General features: G+C 41.2%; 1 protein-coding gene across 4 annotated transcripts in view; it reads left to right on the top strand.

Annotated features, from left to right (window-relative positions):
- LOC128686424 (inositol polyphosphate-4-phosphatase type I A) overlaps window positions 1-21102 on the top strand; it is a 405235-nt gene that overhangs the window by 326299 nt on the left and 57834 nt on the right. For all 4 annotated transcript variants that reach the window (XM_053773341.2, XM_053773340.2, XM_053773339.2 and 1 more), the window contains 3 exons: window positions 2035-2218; window positions 5111-5303; window positions 19294-20820. In XM_053773341.2, coding sequence (XP_053629316.2) covers window positions 2035-2218; window positions 5111-5303; window positions 19294-20820 — 1904 coding nt within the window. The remainder of the gene's footprint in view (window positions 1-2034; window positions 2219-5110; window positions 5304-19293; window positions 20821-21102) is intronic.

The raw sequence follows: 21102 nt of genomic DNA, 5'->3' as shown, positions 1-21102 counted from the left end.
TTGGAAGTGGCCTGAAATAGGCCTCCAAATAGCAGACATATTTAATTTCTGGTAATTTTCCTAAGGAAGGGTAGGGTTTCACCTATCATTCTCCCTTGGTCTGTTTTATGGGTTTTTACTAGGTCCACTTCAATTTTTTGGGTAGCCTAAACCATGACCAAACTGCAGGGAAAGTTTTACATAGAAGAGACCTGAGGGCATGATTAATGAAGAGAGGAAAGGTTGCTTATATGGCTGGAATTCCTACACTGTTTAGTTTATGTTTTGTTTATAAATTGGAAATTGTTCAATATTGTGTAAAATTAGTTAAATTACCAACTTCTAGACATTTTATAGGGTAGTTAATATAGTTGAATGAGAAGTTTCTCTTACACAATCAATAGAACAAAAGGCACACTAGTGAAATAGCCTAAATGAGAGAAATCACAGTTGTGCCTGTATAATTCTGCAAGTTTTTCATCAAAATTTGCATTTTTGGTGCCATTACCTTTTACCTTTAAAAAAAGATACTCTATAATTTTAGAATTTTTTTTTTTTTTAAGTTGTGACTCTGATAGGACTTTTAATTTTGGAAGTCACAACAGTGAAAGGGTTAATAAAATTATATACACGTATCACACATCTTTAGTTATCTGGAGAGACCCAACATACTCCCTCAATTGTCTGTTATAAATTAACATGTAAGCATATCTAGTTTATGTAAAATTTTTAGTGAATGCCAGTACAATGGAATCTCAGTTTTACATTTGCCCCGGTTTTTGTTGAATTCGGTTTTCGATGACTTTTTCGTCAGAATTTTGTCCCAGTTTTCGTTCATCACCTCGGTTTTCGTCAGTCCACTGTACCGAGTGTGTCCGCCTTCCCACACCAACACAAAGGATCCCACGTGTTCTGAGTCAGTCTGGCTTTGTTTCTCGTCGAGCGAGCATTACCCTGAGCATTCATCCGAAACATTTCATAATAATCCATTGTTTTCTGTGCTTGTTTATTGAGTGCAACTGCTAAATAAGCCACTATGGGGCTAAAGAAAGTTCTGAGTGCCAGCCTTTGATAAAGAAGCCGAGAAACGCGATAGAATTCAAGAAAGAACTCGTAGCAAAGTACGGGGTTGGATGTGAGTGGCCAGGATGTGGAAGAGTTGATGGATGGCCACAGGGAAGAGCTAACCACTGAAGAGCTGCAACACCTTCAACTTGAGCAGCAGCAGATTGCAGCTGAGGAAATTGCTTCAGAGGAGGAGGAAGAGAGAGGGGAGAATGTGCCTTCTTCAATGATTAAGGACATGTGTGCAAAGTGGAGTGAGTTGCAAAGTTTTGTGGAGAAATATCACCCTAACAAAGCTATTGCAAGCTGTCTCTGCAGTATGTTCAGTGACAATGCCTTGTCCCATTTTAGGCAAGACTTAAAGCAATGCCAGAAACAGACCTCGCTGGACAGATTTTTTATACAGCAAGGGTCCAGTGCCAGTAAAAGACAAAGAAGGGAAGTAACCCCAGATAGGGACTTGATACCTGAAGTTCTTATGGAGGGGGATTCCCCTTCCAACCAATAGCCTCTCTCTCTTCCCCCTCCCCTCCTCGCATCTTCCATACACCAACAAGAGTCTTCAATAAAGGTAAAAGTGATATTAAATGTTCATTTATATTCTCATTGTTTTCTGTATGTAAAACTATAGTTATTCTCTATAAAATGTATTTTTTGTTAATACTTTTGGGTGTCTGGAACGGATTAATTGGATTACATTATTTCTTATGGGAAATATTGCTTCAGTTTTCATCGAATTCAGTTTTCGCCAGACTTTCTGGAACGAATTAATGACAAAAACCGAGGTTCCACTGTACGTATGAGGATTTTATTATCAGTGTTATAATTCACTGTAGGTGTTCTGTAGTGTGAAAGTATTAATTAATTTTATTTTTGTATGAGTCAGTATGTGTGTTGGCTGATTCAAGTGTTCTGGAGTCATGCTGAACCAACCGTGTTAGAATAATTTATTAGTAAAAGTGCTTATTATATATTTGGTTGCTATTCAAGGGTCAAGCTTAAAGAAAAGTATGGACAAAGGAGAAACATCACTGGAAATGGCTCCAACAAATCTTCACCTTCAAAGACTTTGGGCTCAAAATGAATCTCTCCGACGCTCCGGATTTTATGACGTCATTACAAGTGGTGTCTTCAGTGCCTATTCACAGGGCTATAAGAATGGAGGTCTGGTCAAGTGAGTCAAAGAACTGGATGTTGTATGAGTCTTCCCATTAAATTTTATAGAATGTAACCATGAGCATAAGACATGATTATAAAAATTATCCCACATGGAGAAAATATGTATATGAGAAGGTAAGAGTAATTTGCATAATATTCTCCATGTAATATTGCTTGTACTATTAACCATTGTTTATTACACCTTTGTGTTGAGATAATACAGGATACATGATAACCAAAAAAATACCAGGCCCGGTGGCCTGGTGGCTAAAGCTCCTGCTTTACACACGGAGGGTCAGGGTTCGATTTCCGGCGGGTGGAAACATATCAATGTGTTTCCTTACACCTGTTGTCCTGTTCACCTAGCAGCATATAGGTACCTGGGTGTTAGCCGACTGGTGTGGGTCACATCCTGGGGAACAAGATTGAGGACCCCAATGGAAATAAGTTAGACAGTCCTCGATGATACACTGACTTTCTTGGGTTATCCTGGGTGGTTTACCCTCAGAGGTTAAAAATCCGAACGAACTCTTATCTTAATTTATGTTGATATAATTAACTGTTAGATTAACCCTTTGACTGTTTCAGGCCCCTCTCTGAAACTGTCATTCTATGTCGCTCAATTTTTAAAAAAAAAAAAATTATTTTTTCTTATGAAATGATAGAGAATCTTTTCCCGATGGTAATGACACCAAAAGTTCGAAATTTGGTCGAAAACTCGTGGAATTATGCTCCCGCGAAGTTAGCGGTCTCGGCGACATATGCGTATCGGCGATTTCGCCGACTTTGAGCCCAATTTTCAGCCAATTCCATTGTTCCAGTTGACCAAACTCATAGCTATTTCTTTAGAACTCCATTTTATCTATCAGCTGAGTACAAGAAACCTCCCATTTACTAATTTGGACTACCCAATATGGTGGTCAGAAATTGGCAATTTGGCCAATTTCACGCAAAATAAAAAAGATGCCAATTTCAAAATAGGGTCCAGAATAAACAAGGTAGACATTCGTGGCACTAAAATAACATATGCTCTGTTCATTAGTCACATCTCTAGCCCCCTCTTATATTATTATTGCTTTCTATTTTGATTTTTTATTCATACAAAAAATACAAAATTTACTGTTATGCAGACGACTGCATTATTGTAAAAATGGTATAAATAACATCAGTGCACTAGTGAAAGAATATTAGACTCCCCAGTTGACGTGTATTGGACGTGTGGTGTGATTTATTTACTCTTGAACATTGGTAAAAATCGAACATTTCCGCTACTTTGAGCTCAGTTTCAAGGTCGTTTTCATCGTAAAAGTAATGAAAATCATCTATATTTCTGTAATATGTTTTCCATTTTATCACCTAAGACCATGAAAACGCGAATACAACGATAAATACTATACGAAAATACACCTCAAAGTCGGCGTTTTATTCCAAAAAAACGATCAGAGTTTTTTTTTTCTCATTACGCAATGTGTGCTGCAGGATTTTTTTTATGTGGTGCACACTGACCACACAAACCCATTCTCTCACATGTGGGCCTACCAGCTTTCTCCCACTTGATTTGAAGCCGCTAGAATTATTGAGTATATATACGTCAGAAACATTGGCTCGTAAGACGTATTTATACGTCGAAAACAGTCAAAGGGTTAAGACTGCAACCATGTAATGACTATTATATCTTTGTCCTAGCTTATGTCTGCCCCCCATTGCTGTACATAACTGTGGGCTTTTGAAATTGTGCATTCCTTCCTTCCTTTATTGTGCTTAACAGACATTGATCTATCTCTGTAGAGGCCATTAGGCCAGAGGCACCCTTCTGGTTGTCTTGACAAATAGTCACCTGTCAGCTAAGAAGGGATAAGGAAGAAATAAACCTGTCTCCCTAACTGTTAGGAAACAAGTGTGTTACTGCAATGTGGAAATGTGGATTATCAATGTGTAATTTAAGCTGATGTTAGGCTTTCCGTGTTAAAAAAAAAATTACTTTCAGTGCAGGCAGCACAGGTTATAGATGAAAGCATAGGAGAGGTGTGTTGAGTGAAAAGAGAGGCAGAAAGGCAAGTTTACATGCATGAAATATGGTAGCTGGAAGGGACCACAAGTCATTAAATAAGACAAAATATGTTGCTTTTATACATTAGAATATGTATGGTCACAAATAGAGAAACTTATCACTTCATTTAAGTTTATTGCTTGAAGTGAGTCAGGGAGTTAACAGTGTTTGGGAATCATCATAAAGGAGGTCCAGGCAGACTGGAGGGTGATTAGGAGGGCCATGGAGGAAGAGGCAAGATGCAGGGATGTGGAGGATGGATATAATTCTGCTGCAGGGACATCTTGTTGGAAACTGCTGGTTGATGTAAGGTTGGAAGTGAGAGGTGAATTAGGTACATAGGTTGAATTGGGATAGAGGCACAACCAAGCATGGTAAGAGATAGGACAGTCCATGAAGATAGGGCTGAACTTACTGGAAATAGCCATGTTTGTCCACTGATTTTGCCACAGGTGTAGTAATTTCTTCCCCAAAGAGAGTAGTGGTTCCAGTTCTTGGGGAACTGAAGAAATCCCCTCTAGCTCTGAGGCCAACTTAGTGAGGGGTATCAGCCTGATAATTTGTACACTATCATCTTACTCACTGTAATAGTAATAGTATAGTAATGTTAGTAGTATATTATTATTTTTATTGTTGTTGTTATCCATCATCATCAGTCCTCATCATTCATCATCATCATAATCATTATCATCATTTTCATCATCATTTTCATCATTATCATCATTATCATTATTATTATTATTATTATTATTATTATTATTATTATTATTATTATTATTATTATTATTATTATTATTATTATTATTATTATTATTATTATTATTATTATTCATATGATATACTCTTCCTATTTTTCAGTATGCTTCAGAAAGCCAAGAGTTCACGAAGAACTCCAGGTGGGGGTGACAAGGCCTGGGCTAGTGAGGCTGCAGTGGAAGGTGTCAAAAGACTGAGACAAGAAGTGACAACACTTCTTCGAGCTCTGTTAGTCTCTCTAAGGCAAGAGGATACTGACACACTTGCTAAACTTCTCCTGAAATTACAAGAAAAAGTACGTAACATTTTTACAGTAAATGTTCATGCTCACAAAGGTATACTTTCCTGAGGTTTCATTAATGCCAGATCAGTGATTAACACTAAGCATCACCATGTTATATGGATAATGTTTAAATTAATGCACAGATGACATGAGGTGAGGACAGAGTTTGTGCTCTATTATTTGATCTACAAGGAGCAGAACCTCAGCTGCATCCAGGGAAATCTGGTTAAATGTAAAGTCACTTTTATTTTTTTGATAGAACACAATTGTTGTGAGTATTTACATATAATACAATATTCTTTGAGCCAGTAATAATTGTACTTTACATATTTAAAATTAAATTTAAAGAAAATAAATTCAACATTTTTTTATTTGGAAAAATTTGCTTTGGGAATTGTCTACAAAAACACCTAATTTTGACTTCCTCAGTGGCCCACCTATTTTTCCCCCCTCCCCTCACATATTCTGTGATTGATATCATTTTTCATACCTCCATTACCACTCCCAAAATTATGCAGTGGACCCTCGGTTGTCGACCGTTCCAGATATCGGCCAACTCGGTTATTTCCCATTTTTTAGGCTGAAATTTTATTCTGGTTATTGGCCATTATTTCGCTTATCGGCCGTATTGGATGCGTCCACCCACCCACCCGCCAGCTGCTCATGAGTCAGTCTGGCTGTGTGTCTGGGCGAGTGAGGAAACTTCTGGTTATTCATCCAAACATTTCGCTATAATCCATTGTTTTTTGTGGTTATTGATTGAGTGCAATTGCGAAATAAGCAACCATGGGCCCAAAGAAAGTTCCTAGTAAAGTTCCTTTGGTAAAGAAAGTGAGAAACACAATGGAATTTAAGAAAGAAATTGTTGAAAAGTATGAGAGTGGTGTTCGAGTGCTAGAACTTGCCAGGATGTGTGGGAAATCCAAATCAACAATCACTTCCATCCTGGCAAAGAAAGTAGAAATCAAGGAAGCTAATGTTGCAAAAGGGAGTTTAGCAGGAAATGTAGTGGGAAGGCAGGACCCCAATGGAAATAAGTCACTCTGTCTGACTTTTTTGGGTTATCCTAGGTTCTTTACACACATGCTGTGGAAGGGAGGCAGGGAGTGTAGCATGGAGGGAGGGAGTGTAGCAGGCAGACAGGGAGTGTAGCAGGGAAACAGGGAGTGTGGAAGGGAGGCAGGAAGTGTAGCAGGCAGGCAGGGAGTGTAGCAGGCATGCAGGGAGTGTAGCAGGCATGCAGGGAGTGTAGCAGGCAGGGAGGGAAGTAGCCTCAGAGAGGGCTTTGATACCTAGTCCTTATGGAGGGGGATTCTCCTTCCTAACAATAATCAGTCCTCCCTCTCTCCTCTTCTCTGTCTTCCATAAGCCAACAAGAGTCTTCAATAAAGGTATGAAATAGTGATTTAAATGTTCATTTATTTATTTTATTTAGTTCTCATTGTTTTGTGTATGTAAAACTATAATTAATCTTTAAAAAATGTAGTTTTTGTTTATATTTTTGGATGTCTGGAATGAATTAATTGTACAGTGGTCCCCCGACCTACAATATTAATCCGTTCCTGAGAGCCCATTGTAAGACAAAATGATCGTAGGTTGAATTAATTTTCTTCTTCTTCTTCTTTCAACGTACCAGCCATATCCCACTGAGGTGGGGTGGCCCAAAAGGAAAAACAAAAGTTTCTCCTTTTAAATTTAGTAATATATACATGAGAAGGGGTTACTAGCCCCTTGCTCCTGGCATTTTTTTTTTTAGTCACCTCTTATGACACGCATGGCTTACGGAGGAAGAATTCTGTTCCACTTCCCCATGGAGAGAATTAATTTTCCCCATAAGAAATAATGGAAATCAGATTAATTCGTGCAAGACACCCAAAAGTGTGAAAAAAAAAAAATTTTACCACATGAAATATACATATTCTACTCTACTAAATGAAGAATAAATGACACTTACCTTTATTGAAGATGCAGCAATGGCTGATGAGACACTGTGTCCTGGGAGTGCCTTTTCCTCCTGAGTAATGTAGGTCCTGTTTGGCATTTTCTTCCAGAACAGGCCTTATCACACTGTATGTCACTACGATTCTTAAATCTTTCAAACCAACCTTTGCTGGCCTTAAATTCACTAATATGAGCACTAGTTCCAGGCATTTTTTCCTGTTTAACTGAGTGTTAGTCGACTGGTGTGGGTCGCATCCTGGGAGACTAGATTAAGGACCCCAATGGAAATAAGTTAGTCCTCGATGACACACTGACTTTTTTGGGTTATCCTGGGTGGCTACCCCTCTGGGGTTTATTGTTTTTCGGTATTCTCGATAAGCCACACCAACAACGGTGCTACAGCAGCAGCTGATGGTGCTACAGCAGCAACAGCAGCAGCAGCTGATGGTGCTACAGCAGCAGCAGCAGCAGCTGATGGTGCTAACGGTGCTACAGCAGCAGCAGCAGTAGCCGCTGACGGTGCTACAGCAGCAGGAGCAGCTGACCGTGGTACGATGGACTCGATAATACACCTACCATCCGACTTACGACTGAGTTCGGTTCCAAGAAACCGGTCGTAAGTCGAAATGGTCGTAAGTCGAACTTTACTACTGAATATCAACAAAACATTTTTGTAATGACTTTATTTTATTGTTTTATTTTGGTATTTCATGTTTTACTTTACTTTTTATGCTCTTAGTACTGTATTTTATACTATAAGGTTTAGGATAAACACTGTGTACAACACAAATAGTTGTTTATTTCCCAGAAATTTGGCATAAAAAACACGGTCGTAAGTCGAGCAGGTCGTAAGTCAGATCGTAGGTGTATTTCTCACCCTTTTTACCACAGGGATGGCACTAGAAGCTTTCTTTGGGCTCATGGTGGCTTATTTAGCAGTTAGAAGCACTAAAAACACTGGAATAATACAAAATATTCCGAATGTATGCTTGGGAGCGACCACTCTACCTTGTAAACATTGGCATGCTAACTGATGGCAGGCCAGCTGAGGGGCGCTCAGGCGGAAAGACATGTGGACGCGTACCGGACGAATGCTGTAGGTCGAGTTTTTCAACGTACATCGGGGTCAAATTTTTACGCTGAAAAGCATCGTAGATCGGTTTTGACGTAGGTTGGGTACATTGTACGTCGGGGGTCCACTGTATTTACAATAATTCTTATGTGGAAATATTATTTCAGTTTTAGGCCATTTCGGTTTTAGGCCAACCTTCTCGAACGGATTACGGCCGATAACCAAGGGTCCACTGTACATTTACTCTTCCATTCTCCCTTATTTTAATCTGATGTCTAGTCTTTCATTATCTAGACTTTATTTTACTTTTCATCACTTTCAGCTTCCTTCTTTTACACAGCCATAAATTTCTGAATCTATTTCTGTGCAGAGGTAATTGGCCTACAGATTATTCTTATATTAACTACACAGTACGTAAATTACACATTGAATTATAAAAAATAACAGACCTAAAATAAGTCTGTGTCCATGAGAATGGTTGTCATTGATTCTCGTAAATGTTATACGTGTACTGCAAACACTTACTGTTAAAGGCTTATTCTTGTAGGGAAATACAGAGGTCCCCAGTGTATGAGTAATGTGTTCTTAACACTTTTTGTTACTCGGGTGCTCAACACTCAGAACCTCCTTTTACATTACACCAATATTGTAACCATAGATGAGTTCTTCATCAGTAATATTCTGTTTCTAATCTCATTTAATTTTTAAAAATAAATTTAAAAAAAACAATTTATAGTACTTACATGAGTTCCTCTCTCTTCCCTTTCCATAAAGACCCTCTCCCACTCACATTCCTGTCTTTCTCCTATTCCACCCCTCTTCATTTTCTTCACTCCTCTCCCATTCCTTATGTTCCTCTCTCTCTCTCCTTATATCTTACACAGCACTCTTTACATATACTTTCAACCCTCTCACCATTGTAGTTAAGGGGGGCAAGTGTCTGGGCATGTGGTGTGACAGGGTTGTGGTTGAGGGGATAGTGTTTGGATGTACTGTATGGTGTGGCAGGGTTGTGGTTGAGGGAAGTGCAAACATGAGAGGCAGTAGCAGCATGACTGCCTCCTTCTCTCTCATTCCCTCCCTCTGTCATATCTGACACAACACTGCAAACATAGATTGAGCACCCTCTCCATTTTATAGTGAGGGTAGTGGGTACTCGGGTATGTGTCAGGGAGGGTTGTCAGTAAGGAATGTGTCAGGGAGGATTGTGTCAGGGAGGGCTATGTCAGGCAGGGTTGTATCAGGGAGGGTTGTGGCAGCTAGGGCTGTAGCAGTGAGGGTTGTGGCAGGGAGGGTTGTCACAGGCAGGGTTGTCACAGGCAGGGTTGTCACAGGCAGGGTTGTGGCAGGAAGAGTAAGCTTGTACCTTAGCAGCAACATATAAAGTTTGATCATGTACTGGACAAGACTGCCCAGTGGCCCATCAGACATACTTATTCATTCTACATTTCCTGACTAATTTCTGCCAAATATGTCAGACCTCAACACCTGCATAAAGTGAATAAGAACAAAATATCAGTGTCTTTCTTTCAACACACTGGCCATATCTCACCGAGGCAGGGTGGCCCAAAAGGAAAAACGAAAGTTTCTCCTTTTACATTTAGTAATATATACAGGAGAAGAGGTTACTAGCCCCTGTAGACAGCCTGCATTGTCTGCACAGACAGCCCATGCTGTCTGCCAGCTTAGTTCATATTTCATGCCATGCTGGTGCTGCCACCTATAGGCATTGCCACTTCAGCCTGCCTGCCCTTACCTCACTCTCACAGCGGCCTAGCAGGAAGACACAAGGCCTACTCCTAGCTCTCTCTCGTGGGATGGCCCTGCCCGGGCCATGGGCACAACACACAAGCCTGTGTACCCACCACGACTTAACAATAAAGTAAGAAGCCTCCGAAGACGTATCATTTACTCCCCGCTACCAGAACACCAAATAATCCTTTTATAAATGGTGGAAAGCGGTGGTCGCAGCAGTTGTTTGCCCAGAGAGAGAGGAAGGAAGGGGGATGAAGTCATCTTCACTTCGTCATCCCATGCAAGAAGCATCAGTCTCTCAACGAGTTATCCTGATGTCGTGTCTGCACGCTTCAGCATCCAGACACAGGTACAAGCAGGATCCAGCCGAAATTTGCCGAATTTCTTCGAGAATTGTGAGAATTGTGACCCCATGCTACAGTGTCCCACGCTGTTTCCCAAGTCACATGTTTAGCGTCACTTGTATGTTGTTGCTGTTGTTGTTCAGCTCAGCACAGCTGTTTCAGCAAGCCAGAGGTGAGTTTTGTGGCGATTTCTGCGTCCAGTGTGAGTCCTCCACGTGCTTGTGGGAGGAGGAAGAGGCCGCTCCTTGCCTCGCCCTGCTGTACTCTCACACCTCACCAGCCTACCATACACCACTCACCACTACCCACTCCCTCTGCTGTGTTTTCTGCTGTTTTTCGTGTGATTCATTGCCAGAGCTGTTTATCCGAGTGCCCGAGGCCACTCGAAGCTACATGGATCAGCATGCCACATAGATCACGACACCACGTGGATCCCAACGCCACGTGGGTGTGGGCGATGTCACATAGATCTACCATGCCACGTGGGTGTGGGCGATGTCACATAGATCTACCATGCCACGTGAGTTACCGAGCCAGATGTCCCAGGCCACATGCTGTCGTCTGCTGCCCGCATCACATTGACGTCACCGACGATGCTGCCCGATTTCATGACGTCACGATGTCTGCCTGACGTCACCTCGAGATGTCTGCTGACGTCACCTCGCGACATCACGCCTGACATCACATGATGTCACCATCGAGTGTTCTGTAATTGTTTCAGTATTGTCGAGAAGATTGAGAGAAGATATATGTCGTGTGTTAATTAATTCCTCTCAGTCAGTGTTCTCACATGTTAGTGTACAGCATGTACCGCGGGTGTGTGTAAAGTTTCCGTGTGTCCAGTGAGGTCTGAGCCAGACCTGAGTAGCACCACTGTGCTAAGTCACCCGATGTGACCAGTATGTATGACAGCTGATGTCAAGACAGCCTCGAGTGACCGAGCCCTCTTGTACAGAAAGCTTTTATGCTCGTCGCTTGTGATGTTCTGCAGAATCGTACCTGCTACGATTCCCATCGAGATTTGTTTCACTTGACCTCCAGACCTTCAGAATGCAGTTATATGTAGAGAAACAAGTCTGGGGATGCTTAGACTAACCTCTGCTATAACTCCAACTGCTGAGAGAATGATACTCGCCAAGCCGCAGTTAGCCACTGTCAGCAGGCGCTGTGTCAGCTTCGTGTCACAAGCTTCAGTGAGCAGCCTGCGCAAAGAAGATGTCACTTTGACTGCTAGCTCTCTCACTGCAGTCTGGTGTATGATGTTACGACTCCCAGATGTTTCGTCCAGTCGTCTCTGCCACGACTCGCTCCACAACTCGCTCCACGCTCGCCGGCAGTGACAGCCCAGCGACAGTACCAGTCGAGAAGTGTCCTCCTAAGTCGCTTGCCAGGAGTCCTGCCCAGTTGCCGAGTTTTGTCGACGCCTCACTCGAGGGCACCAGCATGTCGTGCCCCAGGTTAAGTGAAAACCTGCAGCGATTCCTACGATGACTGCTTCACCGTTCCAGAGGAGACCGTACCCTGTTACGTCACAGCTCAGCCGCAGCGATGTCTCCTGTGCTGCAGTATCTGTCCAGATGCAGGAAGGCGTGCAGTGATGCCCTTTGATGCTCACTGCCTTTGACCACGATGTTTACCACACCCCACATGTTTTTTTCTTCCCTCCCTGTAGGAAGTTTTTTTTCCATGTCCATATGTATATATATATATGTTTTTATTTTGTGTTCTGTGCCCTGTTCCTACGAGAGAGAGACCGAGTTTCTTTTACCACCAGTATTGTTGCGTCGGGACAACGAGCGGTAGGTGGCCGAGCATATGTAGACAGCTTGCACTGTCTGCACAGACAGCCCATGTTGTCTGCCAGCTTAGTTCATATTTCGCGCCATGCTGGTGCTGCCACCTATAGGCGTTGCCACTTCAGCCTGCCTGCCCTTGCCTCACTCTCACAGTGGCCTAGCAGGAAGACACAAGGCCTACTCCTAGCTCTCTCTCGTGGGATGGCCCTGCCCGGGCCATGGGCACAACACACAAGCCTGTGTACCCACCACGACTTAACAATAAAGTAAGAAGCCTCCGAAGACGTATCATTTACTCGCCGCTACCAGAACACCCCTTGCTCCCGGCATTTTAGTCGCCTCCTACAACACTGTGAAGGCTTACTCAGCCCTGTAACAACTTCAGACAGTATTACCAAGGCTGGCTCCTCCTTAGGAAAATTAATGAATAGAAAAAGAAATAATAATTCACAAAGATAAACACTTCATTATTTAGTAATGCAAAGATAAAACATTGAAAAAATGAATGTGTATCCTATTTGACAGAAAAATGAAAAATGAAATAAAAATATGACATTTGAATTTAACACTAATATATACAGTTATGCTGGGGTGTCTGGTGGAGGTTGACACCGTCTTGTAGAAATTGTAGCTGTTACTGATGATGGGGGGGGGATCACAGGTGTTGAGTGACAACCCAACGACTAGTTCTTCACAGAGTCTATAGCCTTGAATAGTCAGTCCAGATGGCAGGAATGCAGGTTCTTTACCACTGCAAAGATGAGGAGTAGTTTCCTGCAGGTGGGCTACCATGAATCAGGTTGGTAGATCAAAAAGTGACGTCTCCGAACTTCAGTCCGTCTCTTTCAACACTTCTCGTTGGTTGGCAGGTGACCCGAGCTGTCATTCCAAGCTGGAAAGAGAGACAGGTTACCCACTGCTTAAGAAATCACTCTCCATGATAAGTGCAAGATACTTTAAAAGGTGGTGACTATCTAAAAGTCTCGTGTGGAGCTTAAAACTGAAAGGACTAAGTTTATTATTGGTCAGAAGTGAAGCTTTCGACCAATATCCACTAGAATAGGAGCAGAGGCTTTTACTTACAGTTGTGCTGGGAGCAGTAAGTTTATTGATTTCTGTTTGGCCGGAGCCCCACATGTCACCTTTCGGGGTGGGGAAAAAAATGGGGGGGATAGCGGGAGCTAGACTGACCCTACCTAAACAAGCCAGCCGGCAATCAAACCATAGCGATATTAATCCGTGCAAGAGAGCTCATTGTTATGCGAAATTATCGTTATGCGAATGAATTTTCCCCATAAGAAATAATGGAAATCAAATTAATCCGTGCAAGACACCCCAAAGTATGAAAAAAAAAAAAATTTTACCACATGAAATATTAATTTTAATACACACAAACTGAAAAAGGCATGCACAATTACATGACACTTACTTTTATTGAAGATCTGGTGATGATTGATGGGATGGGAGGAGGAGAGTGTGTTAGTGTTTAGAAGGGGAATCCCCTTCCATTAAGACTTGAGGTGTCAAGTCCTTTCCTGGGGTTACTTCCCTTCTTCTTTTAATGCCACTAGGACCAGCTTCAGAGTCACTGGAGTTCTGTCGCACAACATATCTGTCCATAGTGGCCTGTACCTCTCGTTCCTTTATGACTTCCCTAAAGTGTTTCACAACATTGTCAGTGTAATAGTCACCAGCACTGCTTGCAATAGCTGTGTGAGGGTGATTTTCATCCATGAAGGTTTGCACTTCAAGCCACTTTGCACAGATTTCCTTAATCTTTGTAGTAGGCAATTTCTTCAATTTCTCTCTCCCCTCCTTCGAACCAGTTTCCTCAGGTCTGGCCTCTTGCTGTTGAAGTTGATCTATCAGCTCATCAGTGGTTAGTTCTTCATTGTCCTCCTCCACCAACTCTTCCACATCATCCCCACTAACCTCCAACCCCAAGGACTTTCCCAATGCCACAATGGATTCCTCAACTGGCATAGGATTCTCAGGGTTAGCCTGAAACCCTTCACAATCCCTTTGGTCTACACATTCTGGCCACAGCTTCTTCCAAGCAGAGTTCAAGGTCCTCTTAGTCACTCCCTCCCAAGCCTTACCTATAAGGTTTACACAATTGAGGATATTAAAGCGATCTCTCCAAAAGTCTCTTAGAGTCAGTTGAGTTTCTGAGGTCACTACAAAGCACCTTTCAAACAGAGCTTTTGTGTACAGTTTTTTGAAGTTTGCAATAACCTGCTGGTCCATGGGCTGCAGGAGAGGAGTGGTATTAGGAGGCAAAAACTTCACCTTAATGAATTTCATGTCCCCATAAAGTCGCTCTGCCACGTCTGTAGGATGACCAGGGGCATTGTCTAACACCAGGAGGCACTTAAGGTTCTAATTTCTTTTCAGTTAGGTAATCTTTCACATTGGGGGCAAATGCATGGTGTAACTAGTCATAGAAAAAGTCCCTAGTGACCCATGCCTTACTGTTTGCCCTCCACAGCACACACAAATTTTCCTTGAGGACATTCTTTTGCCTGAACGGTCTGGGAGTTTCAGAGTGATACACTAATAAAGGCTTCACTTTGCAATCACCAGTAGCATTGGAACACATCAACAGAGTAAGCCTGTCTTTCATAGGCTTATGTCCTGGGAGTGCCTTTTCCTCCTGAGTAATGTAGGTCCTGCTTGGCATTTTCTTCCAAAACAGGCCTGTTTCATCACAAACACTTGTTCAGGTTTCAGTCCTTCAGTTTCTATGTACACCTTGAATTCCTGCACATATTTTTCAGCTGCTGTTTGGTCCGAACTTGCAGCCTCACCATGCCTTATCACACTATGTATGCCACTATGCCTCTTAAATCTCTCAAACCAACATTTGCTGGCCTTAAATTCACTCACATCATCACTAGTTGCAGGCATTTTTTTAATTAAATCCTCATGCAACTTCCTAGCCTTTTCACTTATGATCACTTGAGAGATGCTATCTCCTGCTATCTGTTTCTCATTTATCCACACCAATAACAGTCTCTCAACATCTTCCATCACTTGCGATCTCTGTTTCGAAAACACAGTTAAACCTTTGGCAAGAACAGCTTCCTTGATTGCCTTTTTGTTGCCCACAATAGTAGCGATGGTTGATTGGGGTTTACTATACAACCTGGCCAGCTTGGAGACACGCACTCCACTTTCATACTTATCAATGATCTCTTTCTTCATCTCTATAGTAATTCTCACCCTTATTCCTGTAGGGTTGGCACTAGAAGCTTTCTTGGGGCCCATGGTCACTTATTTTGCAGATAAAATCACCAGAAACATTGTAATAATACGAAATGTTCCAATTGTATGCTTGGATGTTACCGCGGAGGCTGGCTGGTAAACAATGCCACCGGCGGAACATGTGAGGCTGGCTAAGGGCGCACATTAGACGCGTCTCGGACGAACAGCGTTGAGCGGGTTTTTTAGCAGTATGCGAGGCAAAATCTTGGCGATAAAATGTAGCGGTATGCGGGGGTCCACTGTACTCACTCGCTACTCCTATCTGTTGAACTTTTCCCTCACAAACACGCATGGCTTACGGAGGAAGAATTCTGTTCCACTTCCCCATGGATGTAAGAGAAAATAAACAAGAACAAGAACTAGTAAGAAAATAGAAGAAAACCCAGAGGGGTGTGTATATCTATGCTTGTATATGTATGTGTAATGTGACCTAAGTGTAAGTACAAGTAGCAAGACGTACCTGAAACCTTGCATGTTTATGAGACAGAAAAATGGACACCAGCAATCCTACCATCATGTAAAACAATTGCAGGCTTTCGTTTTACACTCATTTGGCAGAACGGGGAGTTTTGAACCAAGTGTGAGAGCACTTGTGGTTGGGGATTTCAATGCTAAAATGGGTTAAAAATGTTGTGGAGGGAGTATTAGGTAAATTTGGGGTGCCAGGGGTAAATGTAAATGGGGAGCCTTTAATTGAGCTATGTGTAGAAAGAGATTTGGTAATAAGTAATACATATTTTATGAAAAAGAGGATAAATATACAAGGTATGATGTAGCACATAATGAAAGTAGTTAGATTATGTATTGGTAGATAAAAGGTTAATGGGTAGGCTCCAGGATGTACAGGTTTATAGAGGGGCAACTGATATATCGGATCATTATTTAGTTGTAGCTACAGTTAGAGTAAGAGGTAGATGGGACAAGAGGAAGGTGGCAACAACAAGTAGGAGAGAAGTGAAAGTGTATAAACTAAGGGAGGAGGGAGTTCGGGTGAGATATAAGCGACTATTGGCAGAAAGGTGGGCTAGTGCAAAGATGAGTAGTGGGGGGGTTGAAGAGGGTTGGATGAGTTTTAAAAATGCAGTATTAGAATGTGGGGCAGAAGTTTGTGGTTATAGGAGGGTGGGGGCAGGAGGAAAGAGGAGTGATTGGTGGAATGATGAAGTAAAGGGTGTGATAAAAGAGAAAAAGTTAGCTTATGAGAGGTTTTTACAAAGCAAAAGTGTTATAAGAAGAGTAGAGTATATGGAGGGTAAAAGAAAGGTGAAGAGAGTGGTGAGAGAGTGCAAAAGGAGAGCAGATGATAGAGTGGGAGAGGCACTGTCAAGAAATTTTAATGAAAATAAGAACAAATTTTGGAGTGAGTTAAACAAGTTAAGAAAGCCTAGGGAATGTATGGATTTGTCAGTTAAAACAGAGTAGGGGAGTGAGTAGATTTGGAGAGGGAGGTATTAGGTAGATGGCGAGAATATTTTGAGGAACTTTTAAATGTTGAGGAAGAAAGGGAGGCGGTAATTTCATGCACTGGCCAGGGAGGTATACCATCTTTTAGGAGTGAAGAAGAGCAGAATGTAAGTGTGGGGGAGGTACATGAGGCATTACGGAGAATGAAAGGGGGTAAAGCAGCTGGAACTGATGGGATCATGACAGAAATGTTAAAAGCAGGGGGGATATAGTGTTGGAGTGGTTGGTACTTTTGTTTAATAAATGTATGAAAGAGGGGAAGGTACCTAGGGATTGGTGGAGAGCATGTATAGTCCCTTTATATAAAGGGAAGGGGGACAAAAGAGATTGTAAAAATTATAGAGGAATAAGTTTATTGAGTATACCAGGAAAAGTGTACAGTAGGGTTATTATTGAAAGAATTAGAGGTAAGACAGAATGTAGCATTGTGGATGAGCAAGGAGGTTTCAGAGTGGGTAGGGGATGTGTAGATCAAGTGTTTACATTGAAGCATATATGTGAACAGTATTTAGATAAAGGTAGGGAAGTTTTTATTGCATTTATGGATTTAGAAAAGGCATATGATAGAGTGGATAGGGGAGCAATGTGGCAGATGTTGCAAGTACATATATGGAATAGGTAGTAAGTTACTAAATGCTGTAAAGAGTTTTTATGAGGATAGTGAGGCTCAGGTTAGGGTGTGTAGAAGAGAGGGAGACTACTTCCCGGTAAAAGTAGGTCTTAGACAGGGATGTGTAATGTCACCATGGTTGTTTAATACATTTATAGATGGGATCGTAAAAGAAGTAAATGCTAGGGTGTTCGGGAGAGGGGTGGGATTAAATTATGGGGAATCAAATACAAAATGGGAATTGACACAGTTACTTTTTGCTGATGATACTGTGCTTATGGGAGATTCTAAAGAAAAATTGCAAAGGTTAGTGGATGAGTTTGGGAGTGTGTGTAAAGGTAGAAAGTTGAAAGTGAACATAGAAAAGAGTAAGGTGATGAGGGTATCAAATGATTTAGATAAAGAAAAAAATTGGATATCAAATTGGGGAGGAGGTGTATGGAAGAAGTGAATGTTTTCACATACTTGGGAGTTGACGTGTTGGTGGATGGATTTATGAAGGATGAGGTTAATCATAGAATTGATGAAGGAAAAAAGGTGAGTTGTGCGTTGAGGTATATGTGGAGTCAAAAAACGTTATCTATGGAGGCAAAGAAGGGAATGTATGAAAGTATAGTAGTACCAACACTCTTAAATGGGTGTGAAGCTTGGGTTGTGAATGCATCAGCGAGGAGGCGGTTGGAGGCAGTGGAGATGTCCTGTTTCAGGGCAATGTGTGGTGTAAATATTATGCAGAAAATTCGGAGTGTGGAAATTAGGAAAAGGTGTGGAGTTAATAAAAGTATTAGTCAGAGGGTGGAAGACGGGTTGTTGAGGTGGTTTGGTCATTTAGAGAGAATGGATCAAAGTAGAATGACATGGAGAGCATTTAAATCTGTAGGAGAAGGAAGGCAGGGTAGGAGTCATCCTCGAAAAGGTTGGAAGGAAGGGGTGAGGGAGGTTTTGTGGGTGAGGGGCTTGGACTTCCAGCAGGCGTGCATGAGCGTGTTCGATAGGAGTGAATGGAGACGAATGGTATTTGGGACCTGACGATCTGTTGGAGTGTGAGCAGGGTAATATTTAGTGAAGGGATTCAGAGAAACCGTTTTTTTTTGATATAGCCAGACTTGAGTCCTGGAAATGGGAAGTACAATGCCTGCACTCTAAAGGAGGGGTTTTGGGATATTAGCATTTTGGAGGGATATGTTGTGTATCTTTATACATATATGCTTCTAAACTATTGTGTTATGAGCATCTCTGCAAAAACAGTGATTATGTGTGAGTGAGGTGAAAGTGTTGAATGATGATGAAAGTATTTTCTTTTTGGGGATTTTCTTTCTTTTTGGGTCACCCTGCCTCGGTGAGAGACGGCCGACTTGTTGAGAAAAAAAAAATTATATAAAGACTATATAATAATTGTATCTCTAGTTCTTTACCAATGTCTACCAAACAAATATGAGCACTCCATACATGTAAAAAAATATGCAAAATATGAATGCATGTGATAATACAATAGTCCTAAAAATAATTTCTTCCTGAAAATAATTGATTTGAATGTTTACACTGTTTGCTATGTTCGTAGCTTCAGATAGGAGTTCGTAAGAAATTAATTGGCTCCAAAGTGCACTCATGTTCGTAATTTGAATGCTTATGAGTTAAAGACTCGTATAGTTTTTATTTATTGTGTTATCTATAAATCTGAATGTAAGCAAGCTTGACTGAAGCTGACTTAATCTAGTGTTTATAATTCATTGCCTTTTTGTTTTCTTTTTTACAGACACGTTCACTTCTAAATATCATTGAACCTTCATTGGTTGAAGAAGCATTTGAGTTTTTGGATCAGATTCGAGTGCCTCAAAATCCATCTCGAATCCTTACCCTTGCAACACGCACTTATTCATCCTATAAGATTGCTGGTTATCTAAGCCCTGAAACTGCCTTGGATATAGAGTTGATGTCTCCTGATGTTGCCAGTGTACCTTTGTGTGATAAGTCAAACAATAGACTTACAGATATGGGACGAATTAGTACCACAATTATAACTAATAAAGAGATAGATATTATGGATGTACAAGAGAACAGTGTGTATAGACCAACTGATGAACCTGAACCTTGGGATCTGATCCAGCTCAATGTGCAGGCCAGTGTAATGTGCCTCAGTAGCAAAATAAAAACTTTCTGTAAGAGAATGAATGAGGTTATTGGGAATAAAGGGTTAGTGCCTAATGTTAATGAAAACGAATCACAAAGTGAATTCCAGAGAACTTCAAAAGATAAAAATAATGATACTAGACAAAACGAAAATTGTTTATTGAATAGTGTTTGTGAAAGAACCAGTCCGAGTAAAAGTAAAGTGTCAGTGAGTGAAGCCCAGAATATCAGCTCAAATCTTGCAGCTCAAAACCCAGCTCTTATTTCATCATCAGTTGGCTCTGATACAAGCCAAGTCTCAGGGAGGTCAGTGTCATCTAGTCTGGGTGTTGCCAGAACCAATGAAAGTCAACAGTCTTCCTGTTCTGCAACACCTGATGTCTCTCCATGTGAAGAAGACAGTGGCATTGGTCTAGAACGTGTTACAAGTGAAGTTGAAAAAACGGATTGTATAAGTGAAGGTGGACTCTCAGCTGATGAGGAAAGAAGAGATGATCTCTTACCCCTTGACAAGGTTGAGATAAATGACTCGCGTTATGTGGGTGATAGTACATGTGTCAAATCTGGTAAATTAGAATCAATAATGGAACAAAGTATAGAAGATTTAGGTAGTACAGCAGATGGAGAATTGAAGTCAGAAATTTGTAATGATAAAATTATGTCTGATGGTTTAACTGTGTGTGTGAATGAAGATACTTCAGTAACTAAGCCAAATGAATCTGAAACTAACAAAGAATACCTGCAGTCTGATGTATCAAGGATCAGTGATGATAGTGATAAAACGTGCGTGGAGCTTCATAGACATGGGGAAGAGGAAAATGAAAACAGTGAGAGAGACATTATTAATTCTAACAATATTTGTAGATTTGCTGAAACAGATAATAAAATTAAAAGTACAAATAAAGAACTGTCATTTAAAACAGTGTCAAGTAATGAAACAGTGATACAAGATAAAAATGAAGCCAACACTCCTGAGGAAGTAGACTGGGTAGGAGAAGTCAGACCAAGCATGAAAAAGCTGAGACAAGCAATGGATGGATTAATGCGAACTGCACGCCTTGTACACAGTGTGTTTCGTTTACAACAAACTCCAGAAGCTGCACAGCAGTCCCATGGTATCAAATACAGAAGAGATATTTGTTTTTCACAAGCGGTAAGTAAGTCGAGCAGTACTTAACTACCCATCAAGAAGTAATCTAGGCATTTGGTGCTACATTGCCAAAACTCTTTAATCCCTTCTCTGTAGAAGGCCTCAAAATTAATCCTTTCACTGTCTTGTGCGTAAATCTACGTTGTGAATAAATGGTTTGCACAAGTAGACATATCCCTTGGATAAGTTGTGAGCAGTAAATTTTGGCCTAGACATGAGAGAATGAATCTGTGCAGTGAGTGTGCACTATAAAAAATAATCCTGCCTCACACAGTTCATGATGGG

Source organism: Cherax quadricarinatus, chromosome 17 (assembly GCF_038502225.1).
Source record: "Cherax quadricarinatus isolate ZL_2023a chromosome 17, ASM3850222v1, whole genome shotgun sequence".
Lineage (NCBI taxonomy): Eukaryota > Metazoa > Arthropoda > Malacostraca > Decapoda > Parastacidae > Cherax > Cherax quadricarinatus.
This window is presented reverse-complemented; position numbering and strand designations above follow the sequence as displayed.